The sequence below is a fragment of the Molothrus aeneus genome, chromosome 1, assembly GCF_037042795.1.
Source record: "Molothrus aeneus isolate 106 chromosome 1, BPBGC_Maene_1.0, whole genome shotgun sequence".
Classification (NCBI taxonomy): domain Eukaryota; kingdom Metazoa; phylum Chordata; class Aves; order Passeriformes; family Icteridae; genus Molothrus; species Molothrus aeneus.
In genome coordinates, this window is record NC_089646.1 from 48,627,701 (window position 1) to 48,646,317 (window position 18,617).

Sequence of the window (18,617 nt, forward strand, 5' to 3'; positions counted from 1 at the left end):
CATTACTGGTGTAAGCACAAACATAGAGCTTGGAACATTGTGAGATAATGCTTAGTTTTGGTACATGATAAGTGGTTTCTGTGGTTTATCCATTCTAACATAAAATGGTCACCCCTGCCCTTGTAGACTTAGATGACAGCATGTTTGCTAAAACTTCAACTCCAGAAGAATGGATTGCACAGGGAGACTACTATGCCAAACACCAGTTCTGGGAGGTAGGAACATATGTTTATCTGAAATAAGGATTCTTGCTTATTCTGAAACCTTTTCTTTTCTCTGTATCTATAAAGCCATCTGTAAACCTTCAGTTGCTCTGTAGCAGTCTGCCTTAGTTTGTGGTTTATAGCTATGTGTCTGCTTGTAAATGACTTACAAGAAGTGAGCAGGGAGAGCAAGCCTTTTTTTGTAATCTTAAATTCACTGCCCAGAAATTTGCAATCTCATGAGGGAAGTACATTTTAATGCACACAAATGAAAGACAGTAGGAAAAACAATTATTAGCATCCTTCAGAATTAACTGATATGCTTGAATCTAAACCATGTTCTTGACAGTATCATTGCACATACTGTAGAAAAATGAAAGCATTTCTTGGAAGTGTATTAATTTGGGTAGGAAAATGATGGTTTCCCTTTGTGTTTAAAAAACATAGAGATTTTACAGTCTTTTGTTTCCTAGCTTCCTAGTTAATGCAGTCCAGATATGGGATGACAGTTAATGGCATCAAAGCAGAACTCAGCCAGGATGACAACATCAATGAAATGTTCTACAGGGAGATTAGGGATGTATCTAGATCAAATGCTTTTGTCCTTCTGGGTGATTTTAACTTCCCAGATATTAACTGAGAAAATCATACAGTGAACACAAACAGGTCCAGGAAATTTCTGGAGAATGTTGAAGATAACTTCTGGGTGCAGGTACTAGGGGAGCTGACTAGGGAAAACTCACCTCCTAATAAACAGAGAGGCATTTGTGAGTGAGGTGAGGATTCATGTCTTGGTGACAGTGACCACAAAGTAATGGAGTTTCAAGTTGTTGATTGTAGAAGAAAAAGTCCTGCATACCTTTGACCGTGGATATGGGGAGAGCAGCTAATTAGTAAGGTCCCTTGGGAATTCATGAATGACAGGCACTTTTTAAGGGCTGTCTCTGAAGTGTGCAGAAGCAGGAAATTCCAAAGGGTCAGAAGTCAAGCAAGTGGGGCAGAGTCTGGCTTGGCTGAACAGGCATCTTCTTCTTGAACTTAGGGGAAAAGGGAAAGTATGTCGACATTGGAACAAGGGGAGGTGACACAGGAGGATAGCAGAGATGCTGTTTGTCACTGTAGGGAGAAAATTCATGTGGCCAAAGCTCGAGTAGATTTCAAGCTATCCAGCACTGTGAAGGATAACAAAAAGGTCATTTTAAAACGCATTAACAGCAAAAGAAGGATTGGATATAACATCAGTCCATTACTTGATAAGGTCATTTACCTCACAAATAGGGACATAGACAAAGCAGAGACATTTAATGCCTTCTTCACCTCTGTCTTTAACACTGATGATGGGCTGGAAGACTTGGGGGATGATAAACTCCCAGCTGACTCTGCACTAGTTTGAGACTTGCTGTTGCAGCTGGATGCACGTAAATCTATTGGGCTTGATGGGATTCATTCGAGGTACTGAATGAGCTGACCCATTTTATTGTGGGGTCCCTTTCCATTATTTTTCAAAGGTCTTGGGAGTCTGGAGAGGTCCCAGTCAATTGGAAGCTGGCAAATGTCCCAGTTTTCAAGAAGGGTAGAAAAGAAGACCCTGGTAATTACAGGCCTTTCAGTCTCTCTTTGGTGCCTGGTAAAATTATGGAGAAGGTTATTCTGGGAGTTACTGAAAATAACATTTGAGTGACGATTCAGTCATTAGTCATAGGCAGCATAGGTTCACTATGGGAAAGTCCCACTTAACCAACTTAATTTCCTTTTATGACAAGGTCACTCATCTAGTTGACCAAGAGAAGCCAGTAGATGTGGTATATTTGGGTTTTAGCAAAGATTTTAATAGTTTCTCTCACAGTCTCTTTATTCTGGATGGAATTGCAGGACACAGCTAGACAAGTCCATAATACATTAGGTGAGAAACTGGTTGTCAAGTCAGGTTTCAAAGAGTTACAGTAAATGGGGTTATATGAGGCTGGTGGCCCATTGGGGCCAGCCTAGTTGGATTCCCCAGTGCTCAATTTACGGGCAAGTGCTCTTTAATGTTTTTATAAATAATTTGCACACTGGAAAGGAGTGTACATTAAACATGTTTGCAACAATACTAAACCTGGAGGATACTAAATTGGGAGGAGCTATTGATTCCCTCAAGGGTAGAGAGGTCCTGCAGAGACCTTGATAACCTAGTGGGCTGTCACCAACTGTATGAGATTTAACAAGGGCAGGTGCCAGATTCTGCACCTAGGGTGGAGTACTCCTGGTTATGCATTCAAATTAGGGAATGAGAGGCTGAAGAACAGCCCCATGAAAGGAGATGTGGGAGTCTGGTTTGATGGCAAGTTGAAGATGAGCCAGCAGTGTGCCTCGACAACCAAAAAGGCAGACAGTGTCCTGGGTGCATCAAATACAGCATTGTGAGCCAGTCAAAGGAGGTGATTGTCCTGCTCTGCTCTGTGCTGGTGCAGACTCACCTGGAGTAGTTTTGGACTACTCACCTCTGTGCAGTTTTGGGCACCAAAATATAAGAAGGGCAACAGACTATTAGAGTGTGTCCAGAGGAAGGTGACCAAGAGGATGAAAAGTCATAGAATCATAGAATGGTCTTTTCAAAATAGTTTTGAAGAGACCTCAAGGCTCATCCAGTCCCAACCCTCCTGCCATTGGCATGGGCAGCTCTAGAGGATATGTCTTAAGAAGAACAGCTGAAGTCTCTTGTTTTGTTCAGCTTAGAGAAGAGATGGCTGAGGGGTAACCTCATCACAGTCTACAACTTCCTCAAAGGGAGGTCCTGATCTCCTCTCTCTGGTTACCAGTGATAGGACATGGGGAAATGGAATGAAGTTGGATCAGAAGAAGATCAGATTCGACCTAGAAAAGGCTCTTGACTGAAAATGTGGTCTGCCACAGGCACTCCAGGAAAGTAGCCATGGCATCAAGCCATGAGTTCAGAGTACAAGAAGCATCTGGATGACGTTCTTAGTTGTGTGGGTTTGTTTTAGGTAGTCCTGCAGGGAGCAGTCAGTTTGCTTCTATTATCCTTATAAGTCCCTTTCAATTTGAGATGTTCTGTGATTCTATGAAATAACTTCAGATACTTTTTTGAGATCATGGCAGAGGGAAAGCTTCTGGGTTTTGCAGGTAACAACATAAAATTCTTTGAAGAGAAAATTAGTATTTATAACAAGGCAAAACCCCAAAGTAATCAGTTGCCACTATACAGATAGTCTTTATCTCCCCTTGAAAATAAAAGGCAGTTTTCTAAATGGACAGAAAAGAGTTGAGAAAAAAAACCCACACAGCTAAAAAAAAAAAATCTTGAAATCTGAAATGTATTAGCTATCTTATCTGCAAATCTGTTTTCTTTATAACACTGATCTTTGCTAATCAATGCTGCCTTAAGATGACATTATCTGGTGACTTTGGCAGTTCCAAGAGTGGCTTGCAGTGTGCAATTTCCAAACAGAAGCAACATTAAATTAATGGCTAGAGTAAAGAAATTGTGGTGTTGCAGAATAAGCAGGGTGATGAAGAAAACCTTGCTAGGAGCATGGTAACTCTCAGTGTTTCTGTTTAGTTTTCACAGAAAGAGCCTGGTAAGATAAAAGCATTGAGTAAATGTTCCTTGCTTTTCGATTTCACTTTGTATGCATTGGTCTTCCTTGCTTTTTGTAATATGTTGTAGATGCTTGGTGACTTACCAGTTAATGGTTAAGGCTGTCATTCTGATTGCATATGCTATTTGTTCTATCAGCTTACTGGGAATTCTGCTTTCACTACTTCCATGGAATATTGTAATTATTGTTCTAATTTTGGTAGTTGCACAGAAAGCTTTTCTTTTTGTCCTAAAAATATACCACAGTGTTTTACCTTTTCCTTTTTCCAGGCACCCTGCCAATCTTGCTGCTTTCCATTCCAGTGACTGTAAAATTAAGTATTGCTTTTATGTGATAAAGCATGGGCTGGATGCACATCTGTGAATGCTGTGTGTGATTTCACCCCAGGTGGCTGCCAAATGTTACCAAAAGGGAGGAGCAGCTGAGAAGTCAAAGCTGGCCCTGACACACGACGCTGTTCTCAAAGTGCGTGCAAAGAAAAGCAGCCCAAGGTAGGATATCAGTGCAGCTGAGTGAGTGTCACTTTGTGGGGCAGAGGGTGAGATTCACACCACAGCTCTGGGATCTGACCAGAGATGCTGGAGAACAGTGCAGGAGGGGTGTCTTTGTGTGTTTGTGGGTGGCAAAAGAGATTTAAGGAGTTGGAAGGTCCTAGCACTACAGGATCCAGGGCACTGCTCCCTCTAAGGAACAGTGGAAGGGCTGTCCAAATGAAATAGGCCCTTGCAAGGGCTTACTGGGTCTGTGAGAGAAAAGCAGCAGGATTTGCATTACGTCAAGAGGCTTTGCATCCATAGATATAGATAGGAGAACATATCTGAGTTGAGAACATCCATAGATATAGATAGGAGAACATATCTTGCTGATGGCAACTCCCTTTGTTGAGTCAATATGTTAATCCCCACTGCATGTTCACTCAACAAAGGAGAGGGAATGGTGGTGAGCATTGGGGAAAAAAAGCTGCTAGGAAAAAGTGAGTTTTGGAGTAAAATTAAGGTTACAGTCATTTTAAACTAAACAAGCAGGACCAGATCTGAACCAAAGGACAGTTTTGAAGGAACAGATTTTGAGATGAATCATATAGTTCATGATTTTGGCTGCATAAAATAGCTCAAGAGTTTGACAGGGGAGAGAGTTTGCAGTTTCCCGAAGAGGCTTGGAAACTCTTTGGGACTCATCTCAAATAAGACAGGAAAAAACTTAATGGAGAAAGATCTAGACCTAAATGAATCAGTTCCTGTTCATGTTCTGGGAGACCAGAAACTAGCAATGATAGCAGCATGGGAAAGGAATGACTAGATCAGAGGAAGCTGGCACACAAGGGAGAAGAGGGAAGGTCTGAAGAAAAGCTATTACTGGAGTTAGTTGAGATTTTATCTTTTTTAATTACCTGCTTTATATTAGTGGCCCTGGTTAGAAGCATAAGGATGCTCACAAAATTTCATTATTATAGAGAAATTGTTAATGGGACTGATAAAACTTTTTGTCAGTTCACTGTGCTTGTCAAAAGCTTGCATAAAATTTGAGAAGGAATTTGGTGTATTAGAATATGTTGACAGAACATATGTAACAATGAAGCTGCCAAGGTTGAATTCTTTTTTTTAATAGAGGTATTAATGCTGGTGTAAAAAGCTTAAGTAAGATGTTCATGTGTTCTTTATGAAATGCTCTGTACAGTTCTGATTCTCCAGGCTTGAGAATTGTGAATTCAATCTAGATCATGATGCAGTGATACCTGGAAGGCTGGAATTGTTTGGTCAGACAAAACAAAGGCTGAGAACACATTTGCTTGTGTCTCTAATGACATTGGTGCCAAACAGCAGAAAAGAGAGAGCAAGTTAAGGAAAGAGAAGCAGTACAGAATCACAATAATGCAGTACAGTATAATACAGTATAGTAATATATTAGTTTAAAAAAAACTCAAAAGAATCTTTTGACAGTCAGAGCTATCATATTTTGGAACAGACTTCTGGACAGAGCAGTGTCAGCACAAAATATAATTAATTGTAAGATCATAACTCATCAGGTAACGTACTAAGAATATTGTGTCATGTCAGTGTTGGTTGGATTCAGTGACAGCTCACATGATCCTAAACTTAATTCGATGTTAGTGGTAATTTTCTCTTACTTTCTACAGGGAAAAACAGATGGAATATATGACATTGGCTAAAACTTACTTGGAATGTGGAGAACCAAAGCTATCACTAAAATGTCTGATTCAATCAAAGGAGTTCCGTCTTTGTGCAGAATTGTGTAAAAAATTAGGAAAGGTATTAAATCCTCACCATATCACTTTCCTTTTCCTACAAAATTTTTTCCTCTCATATTACTCAGAAAGTAATAGTATCTTTTTGTGTCATGGTAACAGCAAAACTAAACAAGCTCTTTAAGCTGGGCTGTTCAAAAGGAGTAATTTGTCAGAGAACAGGCAGAAAAGAAATGAAGTGGAGCATGATGCAATTATGCAGGCTGGCTTTATTTCTTTGGCTTTCCTCAAATGTCATTATCAGTCATTTGCAGTCAAAAATTAGTGAATGACTGATGTAATGAAACTTAAGCTGCTGCTTCATTCAGTATGCTGATGATATTGAAACTTCATTGATAACAGCCATTTAAATGGAACCTTAAAACTTGGAAGGGTTAGTGTGCTAACAATATGTAATATTTTTATTTTCAATGTATTTCCACTAAAAGAGTATAAAGTGGTTGTTCCCAAATATTTGAAATTTGAGATATAATGTTAGTGTTCTCTTTCTGCATCCATAACTGTTTTAATTTAATACTATTCATTCTGAAAAATCTGTAAATCAGCAGAAGCATATGTAGTGTTTTCTAACAAGAGGCAGAGCTGGGTGGATAAATGATTTTGAAAACCTTACATAATACCTTTCATTTTATACTCTAGTTTTTCAGACACAAATATTTTGAAGTTTTTTTAAACAATCTCTTCAGTTTTAGTGATGGTTACTTTAATATCTGATTTTATTCAGATACTTTAATAACATTTTATTAAAGTATACTTATTTATGAGACACATGATGGAATTACAAGATTTATTCCATGCATGTAGTTTTGACTGTTTACAGCACTTCAGTTTCATTATTGACTTCTGCATTGCAGATGAAAGATGCTGCAGTTTACTATCAGAAAAGCCAGTGCTACAGAGAAGCATCTGAATGTTATGAACGAATTGAGGAGTTTGATCTGGCCATTAAAATGTATTGTCAGGAAGAACTCTATGAAGAAGCAGCAAAGGCGGTTGAAAGGTATGTCTTGCAAGATGGTATTGGAATATAACTCTCTTTTGCATTTCCAAATTCCATATAATGCAGATGGTTAACTGAAAAATTTTCAGAAGGGTTTTGTCTACTGACTTTGTTTACATTACCTTTAGTAATGGTAACTGCTTTTTTGAATGATTAAAGCTTCTTTAGTTTTCAATCAAAACATTCAAGAATTAAAGTGACTTTACCAACAAACAAGTTTTTAAATCATCCCCCCAAAACATTAATGTAAATTTATCAGCATAGACACAAAAAATCTGCACTACCATTTATCATGAGAAAGATGATGACGAAAGCTGATGATAATTTACTAATCCAACAGGAAAAAGCTACTCATTCTCAGCATGCAGGAGAGAATATTTCACAAAACTGGCTTAGGGGATACATCAATAATTATACATCAGCCCTTAATAATTAGTTACTGAATATTCTAAAGTGCATGTTACTAAAGATGCAACCAGGTGTTTTGCTCAGACAATCAGTAAGCTACAAAGTATATGCAGATACACACAGAGGCTTGAAAGAATTATCTCTAAACTGACAAGTTTATGTAAATTTTATTTATACAATATTGTATATATTGACCCTTGGAGGATTCACTGAAATTCATATTTTTTTATAAATAGAAGAATCATGCTGATAACGTGTTAAAATTATTTGTACGTTGATTTGACAGTGTGGAGAATGCTTCAGTAATGCTGTAAACCTTGTGATCCTGTTTGTACCAAAAGCTTTAATACTCTTGATTCTGACAGCCTCATGTTGTAATTAATTTCTTTCTGTAGATCTTTTCAGCTGATGTGATGCTCTTTCACCTGACAGGCATATCACATGAAACAGTTGACCTTTTTGTAGGAAGGGTTTGTAGGGGAAGCTCTTTGTTTAATGGTTTTGTTGGGTTTTTTTTTTATTGCAGGGCTTTTTTTGTCTAGATTTGTAATCTGTGGCAGTAAATTAATGTATCTGTTTTTTCAGATATGAAGATATGTTGAATGCAAAAGGACAAATGCCTTCCAAACTCTCCTGTACAGCAAATCAGCTGTATTTGGAAGCAGCTGCAAAGTACCTGAGTATGAACAGGACTGAGGAAATGATGCAAGTCCTCTCAAAACTGGATATAGAGGATCAGCTTGAGTTTCTGAAGTCTCGTGGATGTTTGCGCCAAACAGCAGACTTACTGAAAAGGAAGGATCGCCAGGAGGAGGCTGCGAAGTTGATGAAACAGCACGGCTTTGCCCTGGAAGCAGCCAACCTCACGGCTGTAAAAGAGTTCCGCGCATCGTGCTTGCTTGCTGAAGCTCGCGCCAGGCTGAGCCGCGGTTCAGAACCACACCTGGGGAACGTGGAGAGCATCCTCAGAGAAGCCCTTGAGCTTTGTGAACAAACTGGGCAGAAGTCTGGCATTGCTGAGGCTGTGTTTTTGCAGGGAGCTCTGAAAGGAGACTTCTTGAAGCTGAGCGACGCGTACTGTCGGTTCCTGTCTCTGAATCATTCTGCTGGTGCAGTTGAAGCTCTCTTTGCGTTATGTCGCTGCAGCACTCCTAGCCAGAACATCCTCTTCATGGCAACACGTGGCTTAATGGCTCTTCTGAGTCTTGTTAGTGGTCTGAAGAAAGCAGCCACCAATGCAGAGAAAGATATGGTGAAGTTATGCTTTGCCTATTTTGGGATTGTCCAAGCAGGTGACAGTTGCCAGGTGTCCCAAAATGAAGCTGAACCCATTATCAAGTTTTTGTTAGACAAGCAAAGTCTAAAAGAGAGGAAGGCAAAAGGTGATCTCTCAGTAAGCACAGAGAAAGTAAAATCAGCTTTGGAGCAGCACTTGTTAAGCAGGTTGTGCTTTATCACTGATGAGTTACTGAGCAAGAAGTACCCTGATATTTGTATGAAGTTCATTGTAGGATTGAACTGTGAAGATAAAACCTGTGAGGGTTACCACAGACCCTTGTTGCGTCATGAAGCAAGGACAATATTTCAGTGTAAAATGCATCTGGTGGCAATAAATGGACTGTTGTTGGAAGCCACATGCACTTTCCCTAAAGAGTTACTGAATCAGTGCAAAAGCTTTGAGGACATTTTGACTCCTGACAAAAATGCATCATGTGAAGCCCTCCTAGGAATGTTTTATCCTAATCATTTTCATTTGAGAATACTGTCTGAGAACCCAAGAGCATGCAAAGAAATACTGCAATTCAGTAGTGTTATTTCCAAACCTTGTAGAGAGATGTTGAGGAAGTACATCACATTTAAGTTTAATAAGGAAGACATTGCAGCCAGAAGAGAATCAACTGATTTGTGGCTAACTGTCATGAAGGTCCTTATCTTATCTTCAGGATATCCTGAAGAATTTGAGAAACTTCTTTTTAAAGAAGAGGATAATTATAACAAAGAGCTAATGTTTGCTTTGGCAAAGGCAAAAAGTCTCCCCAGGAATAAAGGCCAGGAAGAAAAGACCAAAGGAATAGCAGGCAGACATGGTATGTTGCTACCTGACAAGAATGCCGAAAATCCAGGAAGAACACACTTGTGCTTCATTCGGCTTCTTGAAAATTCACTTGAGCAATTCTATGTTCATAAGAACCCGGAAAACTGTAAAAGATTTTTTTTCCGTTTCATGAATGTCCTGATCAAGAAATGCACAAGATACCTGATTCCAAGCATAGGAAACACGGTGATGTTGCTGGAATTCCAGTATATTCTGTGTTGTGCTGTCCTGATGCGTCTCGCCAAAAACATTACTCTCTGCCTTCCAAAGAGTTACATCGCTCTCCTTCATTACTGGGAGTTTTTGTTCAGACACAAGAACCATTACAAAGAACTTAAAGACACGTTTTCTATTATACAGGAATACAGACCGCAGGACACAAATGCAGCTGTATTCTATTTCAGATCTCATCTCTGTTATCTAGCAGAAGTCTTGTGTGGTGTTCATGGAAGGTTCAATGTCCTCCTGGATGCCTTTGGGGATCCCGACTGCATAACTTCAGGGGAGGCTGAGCGGACAGTCGTGCTGTGCTTGGTGATGTTACTGAATGCTGACCAGGTGCAGAGCTCTAAACACAGATCCCTCTTACGCCACCTCTTCCCTGAAATCAAGGCCCTGCTGGAATCGATGAGAAAAGACACTCCCTCTAAAGTACCTGAAAGATTGCTGAGGGTCGTGGAGCAAGTGGGTGATGCTACACAGGTGAGAGAAGTTGCTGCAAGCCTGCAAGAGCTGCTGACTGAGCGAGATGAAGAGCACTTGGTTGACTGCCGCTGGAAGTGGGACACTGCCTACACTCAGGGGCATCCATCCATACGGGGCATCCAGTATGAACGTGTAAACCTTGACAGGTTTGTAACCTCTTTGGATGAAATGGAATATGCTGATGAGCTGGAAGAGGAATTTGAAGAGGTCCATTGCTTAGAGGACCAAAAGGATCCCCTGGAAGTCATTGCACTCAGCAAGCAACAGAAGCAGGAGCAGAAAGCATCTGCTCGACGCCAGCTGTATCGTGTGTTCCATTTAGTTTCCCTGTATGTGAAGTGGAAAAGGAAGGCCCGCTCCAGAGTTCATCCTGTTGCAATGAAAGAAGAGGAATTTTTATCAGAGTTATTCAAAAGAGCAGATATTGACCAAACCCAGTGTGACCTCTGTGGAGTCAGATTCATGCAAAGCTCTGAGAACTATTTCAGCCGGTCAGAGAGCATGGAGTCAGACACTTCTGAACCTCTGACACCAACTGAGAGCAGTGGGGAAGAAAAGTTGCATGCAGAAGGAAATGCAATTTCTGTGGCCAGTGAGGCCTATTTGGAGCACAGAAACACAGAAGAACACACAAATAACCATGCTGCCTACAGACACTATGCTGAGTTTTTCAGAAGAAACATAGATCCAATAATACATGATGGACTGGAAGTAGTGGAGGCCATTACAGGAAGGGATTACACCCGAGACCATTTAGCATATAAAGAAGGTTCCAACTTACGCCAGAGGAAAATCAAAGAGAATATTAAAAAAATTTCAGATGCAGTAGAGGAAATCTACGAGAAAAAAGCCTGGGCTGGAGGTAGGACCTTTCCAGTTTTCTTTATACAGTTTATTATGTCATTTTTTGGCCAAACTGCTAGACCTGGCAAAGCTCCATTTGCAAATCTTAATGTGGTCAAGAGAAAGGTTTTTCCAGGTATTTCAGGTAGCTGATAAAAAGAGGAACTGAGAGAGCTGTAAATATTCAAAATACATTCTAAACTCTTCCAACTTAATGAATTACATAGTAGAAGAAAAGTGAATAGTAGTGAATTTTTATAGATGGTAAAGGGAATTCTACATGGTCATGATGTACTATGTTCTCTGAACCTAGTTTTACAGTTTTACAGCAACTTTGCAGTTTTACTGACAGGACATCTTTGCTAATTTTTTTATTGTTTCTACTGTTTCCTATTTACTTCTAGCCATAGTAATTTGGATATGCAGGGGTAGACTGGTAGGAGTACTTGGAGTTTTTGACTAAGGATATCTCTGATTATTCTGCCCTTGAAGTGACAGTTTTGCTAGGGCTGAGCAAAAGGAGATACTTAACCACAAATATGTGGTGTGTCACTCAAAGGCAACATTGGTATTAAAAAGTTTAGTAATTTATGGTGCTTGAGATACACATTTTGATACTAGATTCCCCACCCCCTTATATGCTTAAAGCATTATTTTATGCTGATTTTTGCAAGCAAAATTGAATTAGTGAATGAGTGGCCTAGAAGCAAAATTGTTTAGTATACTTGCTTTGGGAAAGTGACAGCTTAAATCTTAACATTGTTACTGGCTTCACTGGTAGAAATCCACCAATCCTGTCAAGCTGTCATTTTGCCTTTGATGTCTGACATTAGTGAAAAACTGTAGTACTTGATATGTTCATCAGCTCTGATCAGTGAAATATGTTAAATTTGTTACTAAATGTTAGGTTGTGCTCTTCACGTGTAAGCTTTATCTTTACTCCTAGTGGAAAGCTTCACATACGGATGAAGTCCATGAAGTTTAGCTTATTGTTTACTTGCCTTCCTGCTCAGTGAACCATGATAGTGATGAATAAGATGGATATAGTAGGCTTAATTAGGTAATAGTGGATTTCGTTATGACAATTGCTTGATGAATGTTACCTTGTTATTCTACTCAGTGAAAATATATAGAGAGAAATTATTTTTTTCTGAGACTACTTTTCCCTCTCTTTATAACAGGCAGTTTTGAGGTTCCAAGTTGTGCAGTTCAGCCAAGACTGCACCATTTTAGGTCCATGTTTGACTTTGATTCATATAATTTCAGAGAGATAATGAGAGTCAGGAACTTTATAACCCAAAAATAAAGTAGGATGTTTTCAGGATTCAGATGTAACTCAAAAGGGGCAGCACAAGAATGTAGAACTTCTGTTCTGATAGTGCTAGTAATGTTGATTAGAATGGGGAGTAATACATACATCATCTTCATCCATATTACTGAATTACCCTGGTGACCATGACTTCTGGGTTTGCAGCATCATCATCCCACATGGCTCTGTGTAACTTCATTTTGTGCTTGACCTTTAGCTGCTGTCCATTTCTCAGCTAAGTGTTCTCACAGAATGTTAACTGTGCTCCATTTCAGCTGAAGAAGTAATAACCAGACATGCCAAAAAATTGGTTGACATCCTTGATGACGCTCATAAGTGGCTGAAGCAAATGGACTCTCACAGAATAACAGGAGAAGGTATGTTTTAAAATTGCACAACTTGCTGTGCCCACTGCTGTTCAGTAGTGGTCTCTAAGCATCACTTCAGTCTCCCACTCAGCAGCATTGTGGATATTCACTGACCTTTGAGAGGCACTCCCATGGGGGCACTCTGGAAAGCATGAAATAACCAGGCTTTCCCTCAGTGGCTCTTCAAAACACAGCAGTTGGATGCAGGGTGGCCAGAGTGGAGCAAGACTTCTCCCTGGCCTTCAGTGTATCCCAGCCTGATAAAGGATGCTTGTATTTGTTTCTTTTGTTTTCACTTCCATTTCTCTTGGTTTCATACAAAAAAGTAGCATACATTGATGCAATCTACTGCATCACAGATCTCTGAGGGCAAGTTTAGGACTTCATTGTGCCTCCCTTAATGTTCATGTTTAAACATATATTTAGGTGATGAGATTGCAACAATGGAGCACTTCATTGGCAGCAATGAAGTGGTTAGACTTACAAAATGGTCTGTATGTGAAGCATTAAAGTAGCTCAATTTTAGAAAAAATTGGTTGTGATAAAGCCTTGGGTTGCCTCTCCCTATTCCCGCAGATACAGTTAATAGGAGAGGGTGTGCTCTTGTAGTCTCAAAAGGAACCTTATAGTATGTCTTGGAAATCAGCAAGGAAATGTAGTGTCTGCTGAATCTGAATCTTGAGACAGACTTCTTAGAAAAGTCAAAGGAAATAACAATAGAAACAGATTTTCAGTGTGAAAATTAATTACTAGTGCAGCAAGTGGCTTAGCAGTTGCTGCTTTGTTGCAGAGCTCTTAAGCACATTGTCATATTAAGCTAAATACTTCTCGAACATGATTATGCACATATGAAGGTATATTGCTGACATGTAAAATAGCAGTGACATAGCTTGTTGTGCTGTTAAGAGAAAAAGGTGTTGGGGTTTTCCATTCTGCATTAATTTATTGTTTTTAATATAGGCTTGGTGCATGATAAAGACTTGGAAAATGAAGTGGAAGATGAAATTATGGCTTTTGAAGAACTTGTCCATAAAAAACTCTCAAGGAAAAAAGGAAGACATGGGAAACTATAATTTGAAAAATTATTCCAGATGACTATTTTATCCTCTTAATAATCTTTGTTTAGAATGAAAATTTTTTTTAAAAATAGAGGGGTGGGATCAGAAATCAGAAGAGTCTGAAGAAAAAGAGCAACTTATGCTATGTTTTATATTGGGTTTTTTTTATTGCTTGTAGTGTGTCAGAATAATTACCTGTGTTATAATAATGTAATTGTTAAAACCTATGACTGGACCAATTTCCTTTCAAACCTATGTGATAGCTTAAAAGTAACAAAAGCCAAAGAAACAAGCAAGTAGAAAAAAATGTTAATGTTCTGATTTATCTCAGGGGTGTTTTTCCACTCAGTCATTTTTTTCTTCTTCCTTGCATCATCATTCTTCTGAGCTGGAATCCTCAGAAAAATAGATTGATAATTTCTCTGATTTTAAGAGTCTTGGTATGTTTAGAACTTTTTGAGTCTTCAAGTGAGATATTCACAGTATCCCTCTTTTCTATTTTTATAGACAAGAAATCTCTGTAAACACATTCATATTTCTGACAGTGTATATTCTTCTGATTAAATAGGTATGAAAGCTAGAGGTTGTCTTTTATTTGATAAAGTTTTGATATAAACTTCCATCTGTACCTATTGAAAAAATGGATAATCCTAATTTTAAAGAATGTTAGTCATTTTAAGTGCTATAAAACTTTGTATAATTAAGTTTTAATTATAAGGGGGGGTTTTGATACATTTTTGTAATGTATAATCTTTTTATAAAACCTGTAAAATTTTTAAAATCACTTGATCTTGTCTGATTTTTTGAATACTTTCTGAAAGCCGTATGTGCCTGCATGAGTGAGATCTGTAAATTGGGTCCAGAGTGTCACTTCTTTCTGATGGAATCTCAGTGTGTCCAGGATATGTAGTTTCCTGGTTTTGGCTGGGATAGAGTTAATTTTCTTCTCAATAGGTGGTGTGTATTTGAGTTTAGGATGAGAATAATGTTGACAGCATGCTGATGTTTTGGTTGTTGCTGAGCAGTGCTTACCGTAGGTCAAGGACTTTTCGGTTTCCCAGGCTCTGCTAGAGAGCAGGTGCACAAGAGGCTGAGAGGGAGCATGGCCAGGACAGCTGACCCCAGCTGGCCAAAGGGACATTCCATAGCCTAAAACATCTTCTCAGCACATAAACTGGGAGGAGGTGTACAGGAGAGGCTGATCACTGCTGGGTAGGGGCTGAGCATTGGAAGGGGGAGTGAGCAGTTGTGTTGTGCATCGTTGTTTTTCTTGGGTTTTATTCCACCCTCTCTTTTTTACCTCCTTTTTCATTGAAATTATTATTATTATTATTGTCATTATTACTGCATTTGACTTAATTTCAGTTATTAAACTGTTCTTATATCAACCCACAGGTTTTACCTTTTCTTCTAATTCTCCTCCCCATCCCACAGGGAAGGTTGGAGGGTGAGTGAGCAGCTGTGTGGTAATTAGTTGCTGGCTGGGGTTAAACCACAATATGTAGTCTCCTTTAGTAACCTTTCCAATTAAAACACTTGTGTGTTAAACATAATTAGAGTATTATTTAGTTGTTGAAATATTTTGCCCTTAAAAAGGTTCGTCTTTGTATACATAACAAATTGCTTTAATAATTACCTTTAAAAAAAAACCAACTTAATCACTTATTATGCTCAGTGTTGTGGAAATGGGACATTTTGAATGGGTAAAAAATGAAATGCTGCTGTAGAATGGAGCTATGTGGGTAGCAGTAATAATTTTCTATTGCATTGTAAAGGTCTCTTTCCAGGTATTTCTTCTTAAAGAAGTCTTATTCATTAAGCAAGGATTTAGAAGATAGTTTGGAAACATACACTGATGAAGTGTAATGCAAGTCACTTGCACTGTATAGAAGTTAAGAATTAAGAAAGCTGGATCATTAATGTAAATTATTTGGCTTTGTTTTCTGTATTGATGGGTATTTTGCAGAAACTTTCCTGACTAGTTTCCCAGCTTCACTGTTTACATTTGTAGCAGTAAACACTACCTAAACTTTTTAAGGACAGTTACGATTTCAAAATTCTTGCTTGGCCACATTTTAAAGATTGAATTACTATACTTTTTCTTTCTCTTTATGAAAAAAAACCAACTGAAATATTATCGCAAAATACCAAGCAATGGGGAAACAAACTAAAACAAATAACAACAGAAGTTACCAAGAACTTAATCTCAGGGACCTGTGATTTTTGATGTGGTTCCATGCAACCCAGTGGTTTTTCTCTGACTTTGAATCAGCACTCCCAGATGGAACTTATTTCAATAACATATGAAATACTGACTGCTAGACAAAAATAATGGCAATTGGAATTTCAGAGCTTACAGTTTCAGGGATGGATTAGGTCAAGATTTCAGTAATGTTCAAGCAGAGATGGGAAATCTACTTGGATCTCCAGACCAATGTCACTGCCTTAAGCGCATTTTCCCCTATGCTGGTCTCCATAAAGAAACATGAATCTTCCTTTTCCATGGCAGTCTCTTCAGCTAATAGCTATCTCAGTACATTAATCCTATTTACATATTACATTAGCAAAATGAGTTTGCTCATATATAATATACCCTTGAGTCGTGGGATCTTTTTTGTTCTGTTTTGTTCCTTATTTTTTAAAAAATGTTTCTCACCTCTGGTGGAAGCCCCAGTGTTCTGGCACCAGCTAACACCTATGACTCAAAGGGCTTAAGACCCACGACAGGTGCCTTGGTATGTGTGAGATGCATATTGCACTGAAACCTTGGAACTAAGCAGTGGATGCAGGCTGTCGAGCTAATCCACCCACTTCTGCCTGTCTAAGCCATGTTGAAAAGAATTTTGAAAAGGCTTCAAAAGCTCAGAAACTGGTGACTTAAAATCTCTCTCCCTGGTGATATAAAAATTACACCTAAATGAAAAAGAAGAACAAACTATTTGCTGCTGTTGGAAGATGGGATATGTGGTCCTAAACATGACAAGTCTCCAAATTTCAGACTCCCCAAGAACAAAAAATCTCTTGCTTCCTTGAACCTCATATTAATACAAAGAACTGCGTGGTAAATGATGTGTACTTTTCACCTTTTCCCTTTATTTCTCTTAAAAACATTTTTTGATTACACTGCCCACAGTTTTATTCCAAAACACTTGTCTAAAAGTCAGCTGTTACAAACTCTGACTCGGCAAATAGTTTAAACACTTGCCATTTTTTAAGCATTTGCTGTCATTCCTAAAGGGAAGCCTTTTACCTCTGTACTTACTGAAAACATAGGAAGAAAGAAAATGTCTTATCTCTGTAAATGAATCAAAAGGTTTTCCTGCCAGAAACCCCTGTGACAGTATTTGCTGAAAACCAATTAGGAAGCACCCTTCCTTGCATGAAAGGGACCACAGCTGTTGCTACTGAGCTTCAACCTTTTTTTGTTGGAGCATTTAGAAAGTTAAATACAGAAAAGAAGAGCTAAAAAAATAGAACCAGCAATAACAAAGTGGTAACAAAAATATGATAGGGACACACTACTGTATCTGTATCTGACCCTGTCACTTTGAATGTCTCTGAAATGGTTACTGATCAACACAGGAAGGATGTAGACCTGCTAGAATGAGTCCAGAGAAGTGACATGATGATGGGAGGCCTGGAGCATCTCCCATGTGAAAACAAGCCTGAGAGAGTTGGGGTTATTCAGCATGGAGAAGAGAAGGCTCTGGAGACCCCTTAGAGTATCTTCTACTACCTAAAGGTGTTCTACAAGAGAGCTGGAGAGGGACTTTTTGCAAGGACATGTATAGGACAAGGGAGACTCTCAGCTTTTAACTGAGAGAGAATAGGTTTAGATTAGAGATTAAGAAGAAATTCTTTGCTGTGAGGGTGATAAGGCACTGGAACTGGTTGCCCAAAGAAGCTGTAGATGCCCCATCCTTGGCAGGGTTCAAGGCCAGGTTGGATGGGACTGTGAGCAATCTGGTCTAGTGTAAGGTGTCCCTGTCTATGGCAGGGGGGTTGGAACAACGTGATTTTTGAGGTCCCTTCCAATCCAAACTATTCTATAATTCAGTTTTCATTAGAACCTTCACATCTACATTTCCACAGCAAGAGCCAGAGACACCTTGGTATTAGATTTATGGCATGTCTTTCCATTAGCTCGTAACTCAGAAATATATTAGCAAAGTACCAGGCAACACCCCTGCTCTTTATCTTGGTGTAGCAGATGGCAGAAATTTTGAGTATCTTCCCTAACGCTCTCTCTAAGAGGTGGTGTGGTGGGGAATGGAAGACTTTGCATACTTTATTTTGTAATTTTCATAACTACATTCGTACACCAGGGTTTCTGACTGTACACATACTCAGCATCAGTGTGAAATACTTAAAGGCCAGATACCTAAACACCAAAGTGGTTGAATTGTTGAGTTAATAACCATTACAAATAAGTATTCTGAGAATTAGAATATTTATTTCAGTTTTCTGACATGGACTTCTGTAACTGTTTTCAGCCTGTCATCTGAGCATGGTATGTGCATGTGCACACATAGTGCGTGTTCATACTCTTTGCTGTGTTCATCCTGCCTTGTTGCAAGAGGATGGGTTACAGTGTCTTGGAAGCTTGTATGGTCATTCTGTGCTGCTTGGTATGGAAATAGTTGCAATTTCTTTGGAAAGAGATTGGTAGGAGATTCTTACCTTCCTACAGCCCATCTTCTGCTTAGGCCCACACAGAGTTTCATGGTTTAAAGGTGTAGTTGCTAGTGATTTAGATAATG

General features: G+C 39.0%; 1 protein-coding gene across 1 annotated transcript in view; it reads left to right on the top strand.

Annotated features, from left to right (window-relative positions):
- TRANK1 (tetratricopeptide repeat and ankyrin repeat containing 1) overlaps positions 1–14,641 on the top strand; it is a 51,706-nt gene extending 37,065 nt beyond the window's left edge. The window contains exons 19-25 of the mRNA XM_066561890.1: positions 127–215; positions 4,193–4,296; positions 5,943–6,075; positions 6,926–7,071; positions 8,065–11,141; positions 12,707–12,808; positions 13,760–14,641. Coding sequence (XP_066417987.1) covers positions 127–215; positions 4,193–4,296; positions 5,943–6,075; positions 6,926–7,071; positions 8,065–11,141; positions 12,707–12,808; positions 13,760–13,872 — 3,764 coding nt within the window. The 3' untranslated portion in view covers positions 13,873–14,641. The remainder of the gene's footprint in view (positions 1–126; positions 216–4,192; positions 4,297–5,942; positions 6,076–6,925; positions 7,072–8,064; positions 11,142–12,706; positions 12,809–13,759) is intronic.
- Positions 14,642–18,617: the final 3,976 nt, after the last annotated feature.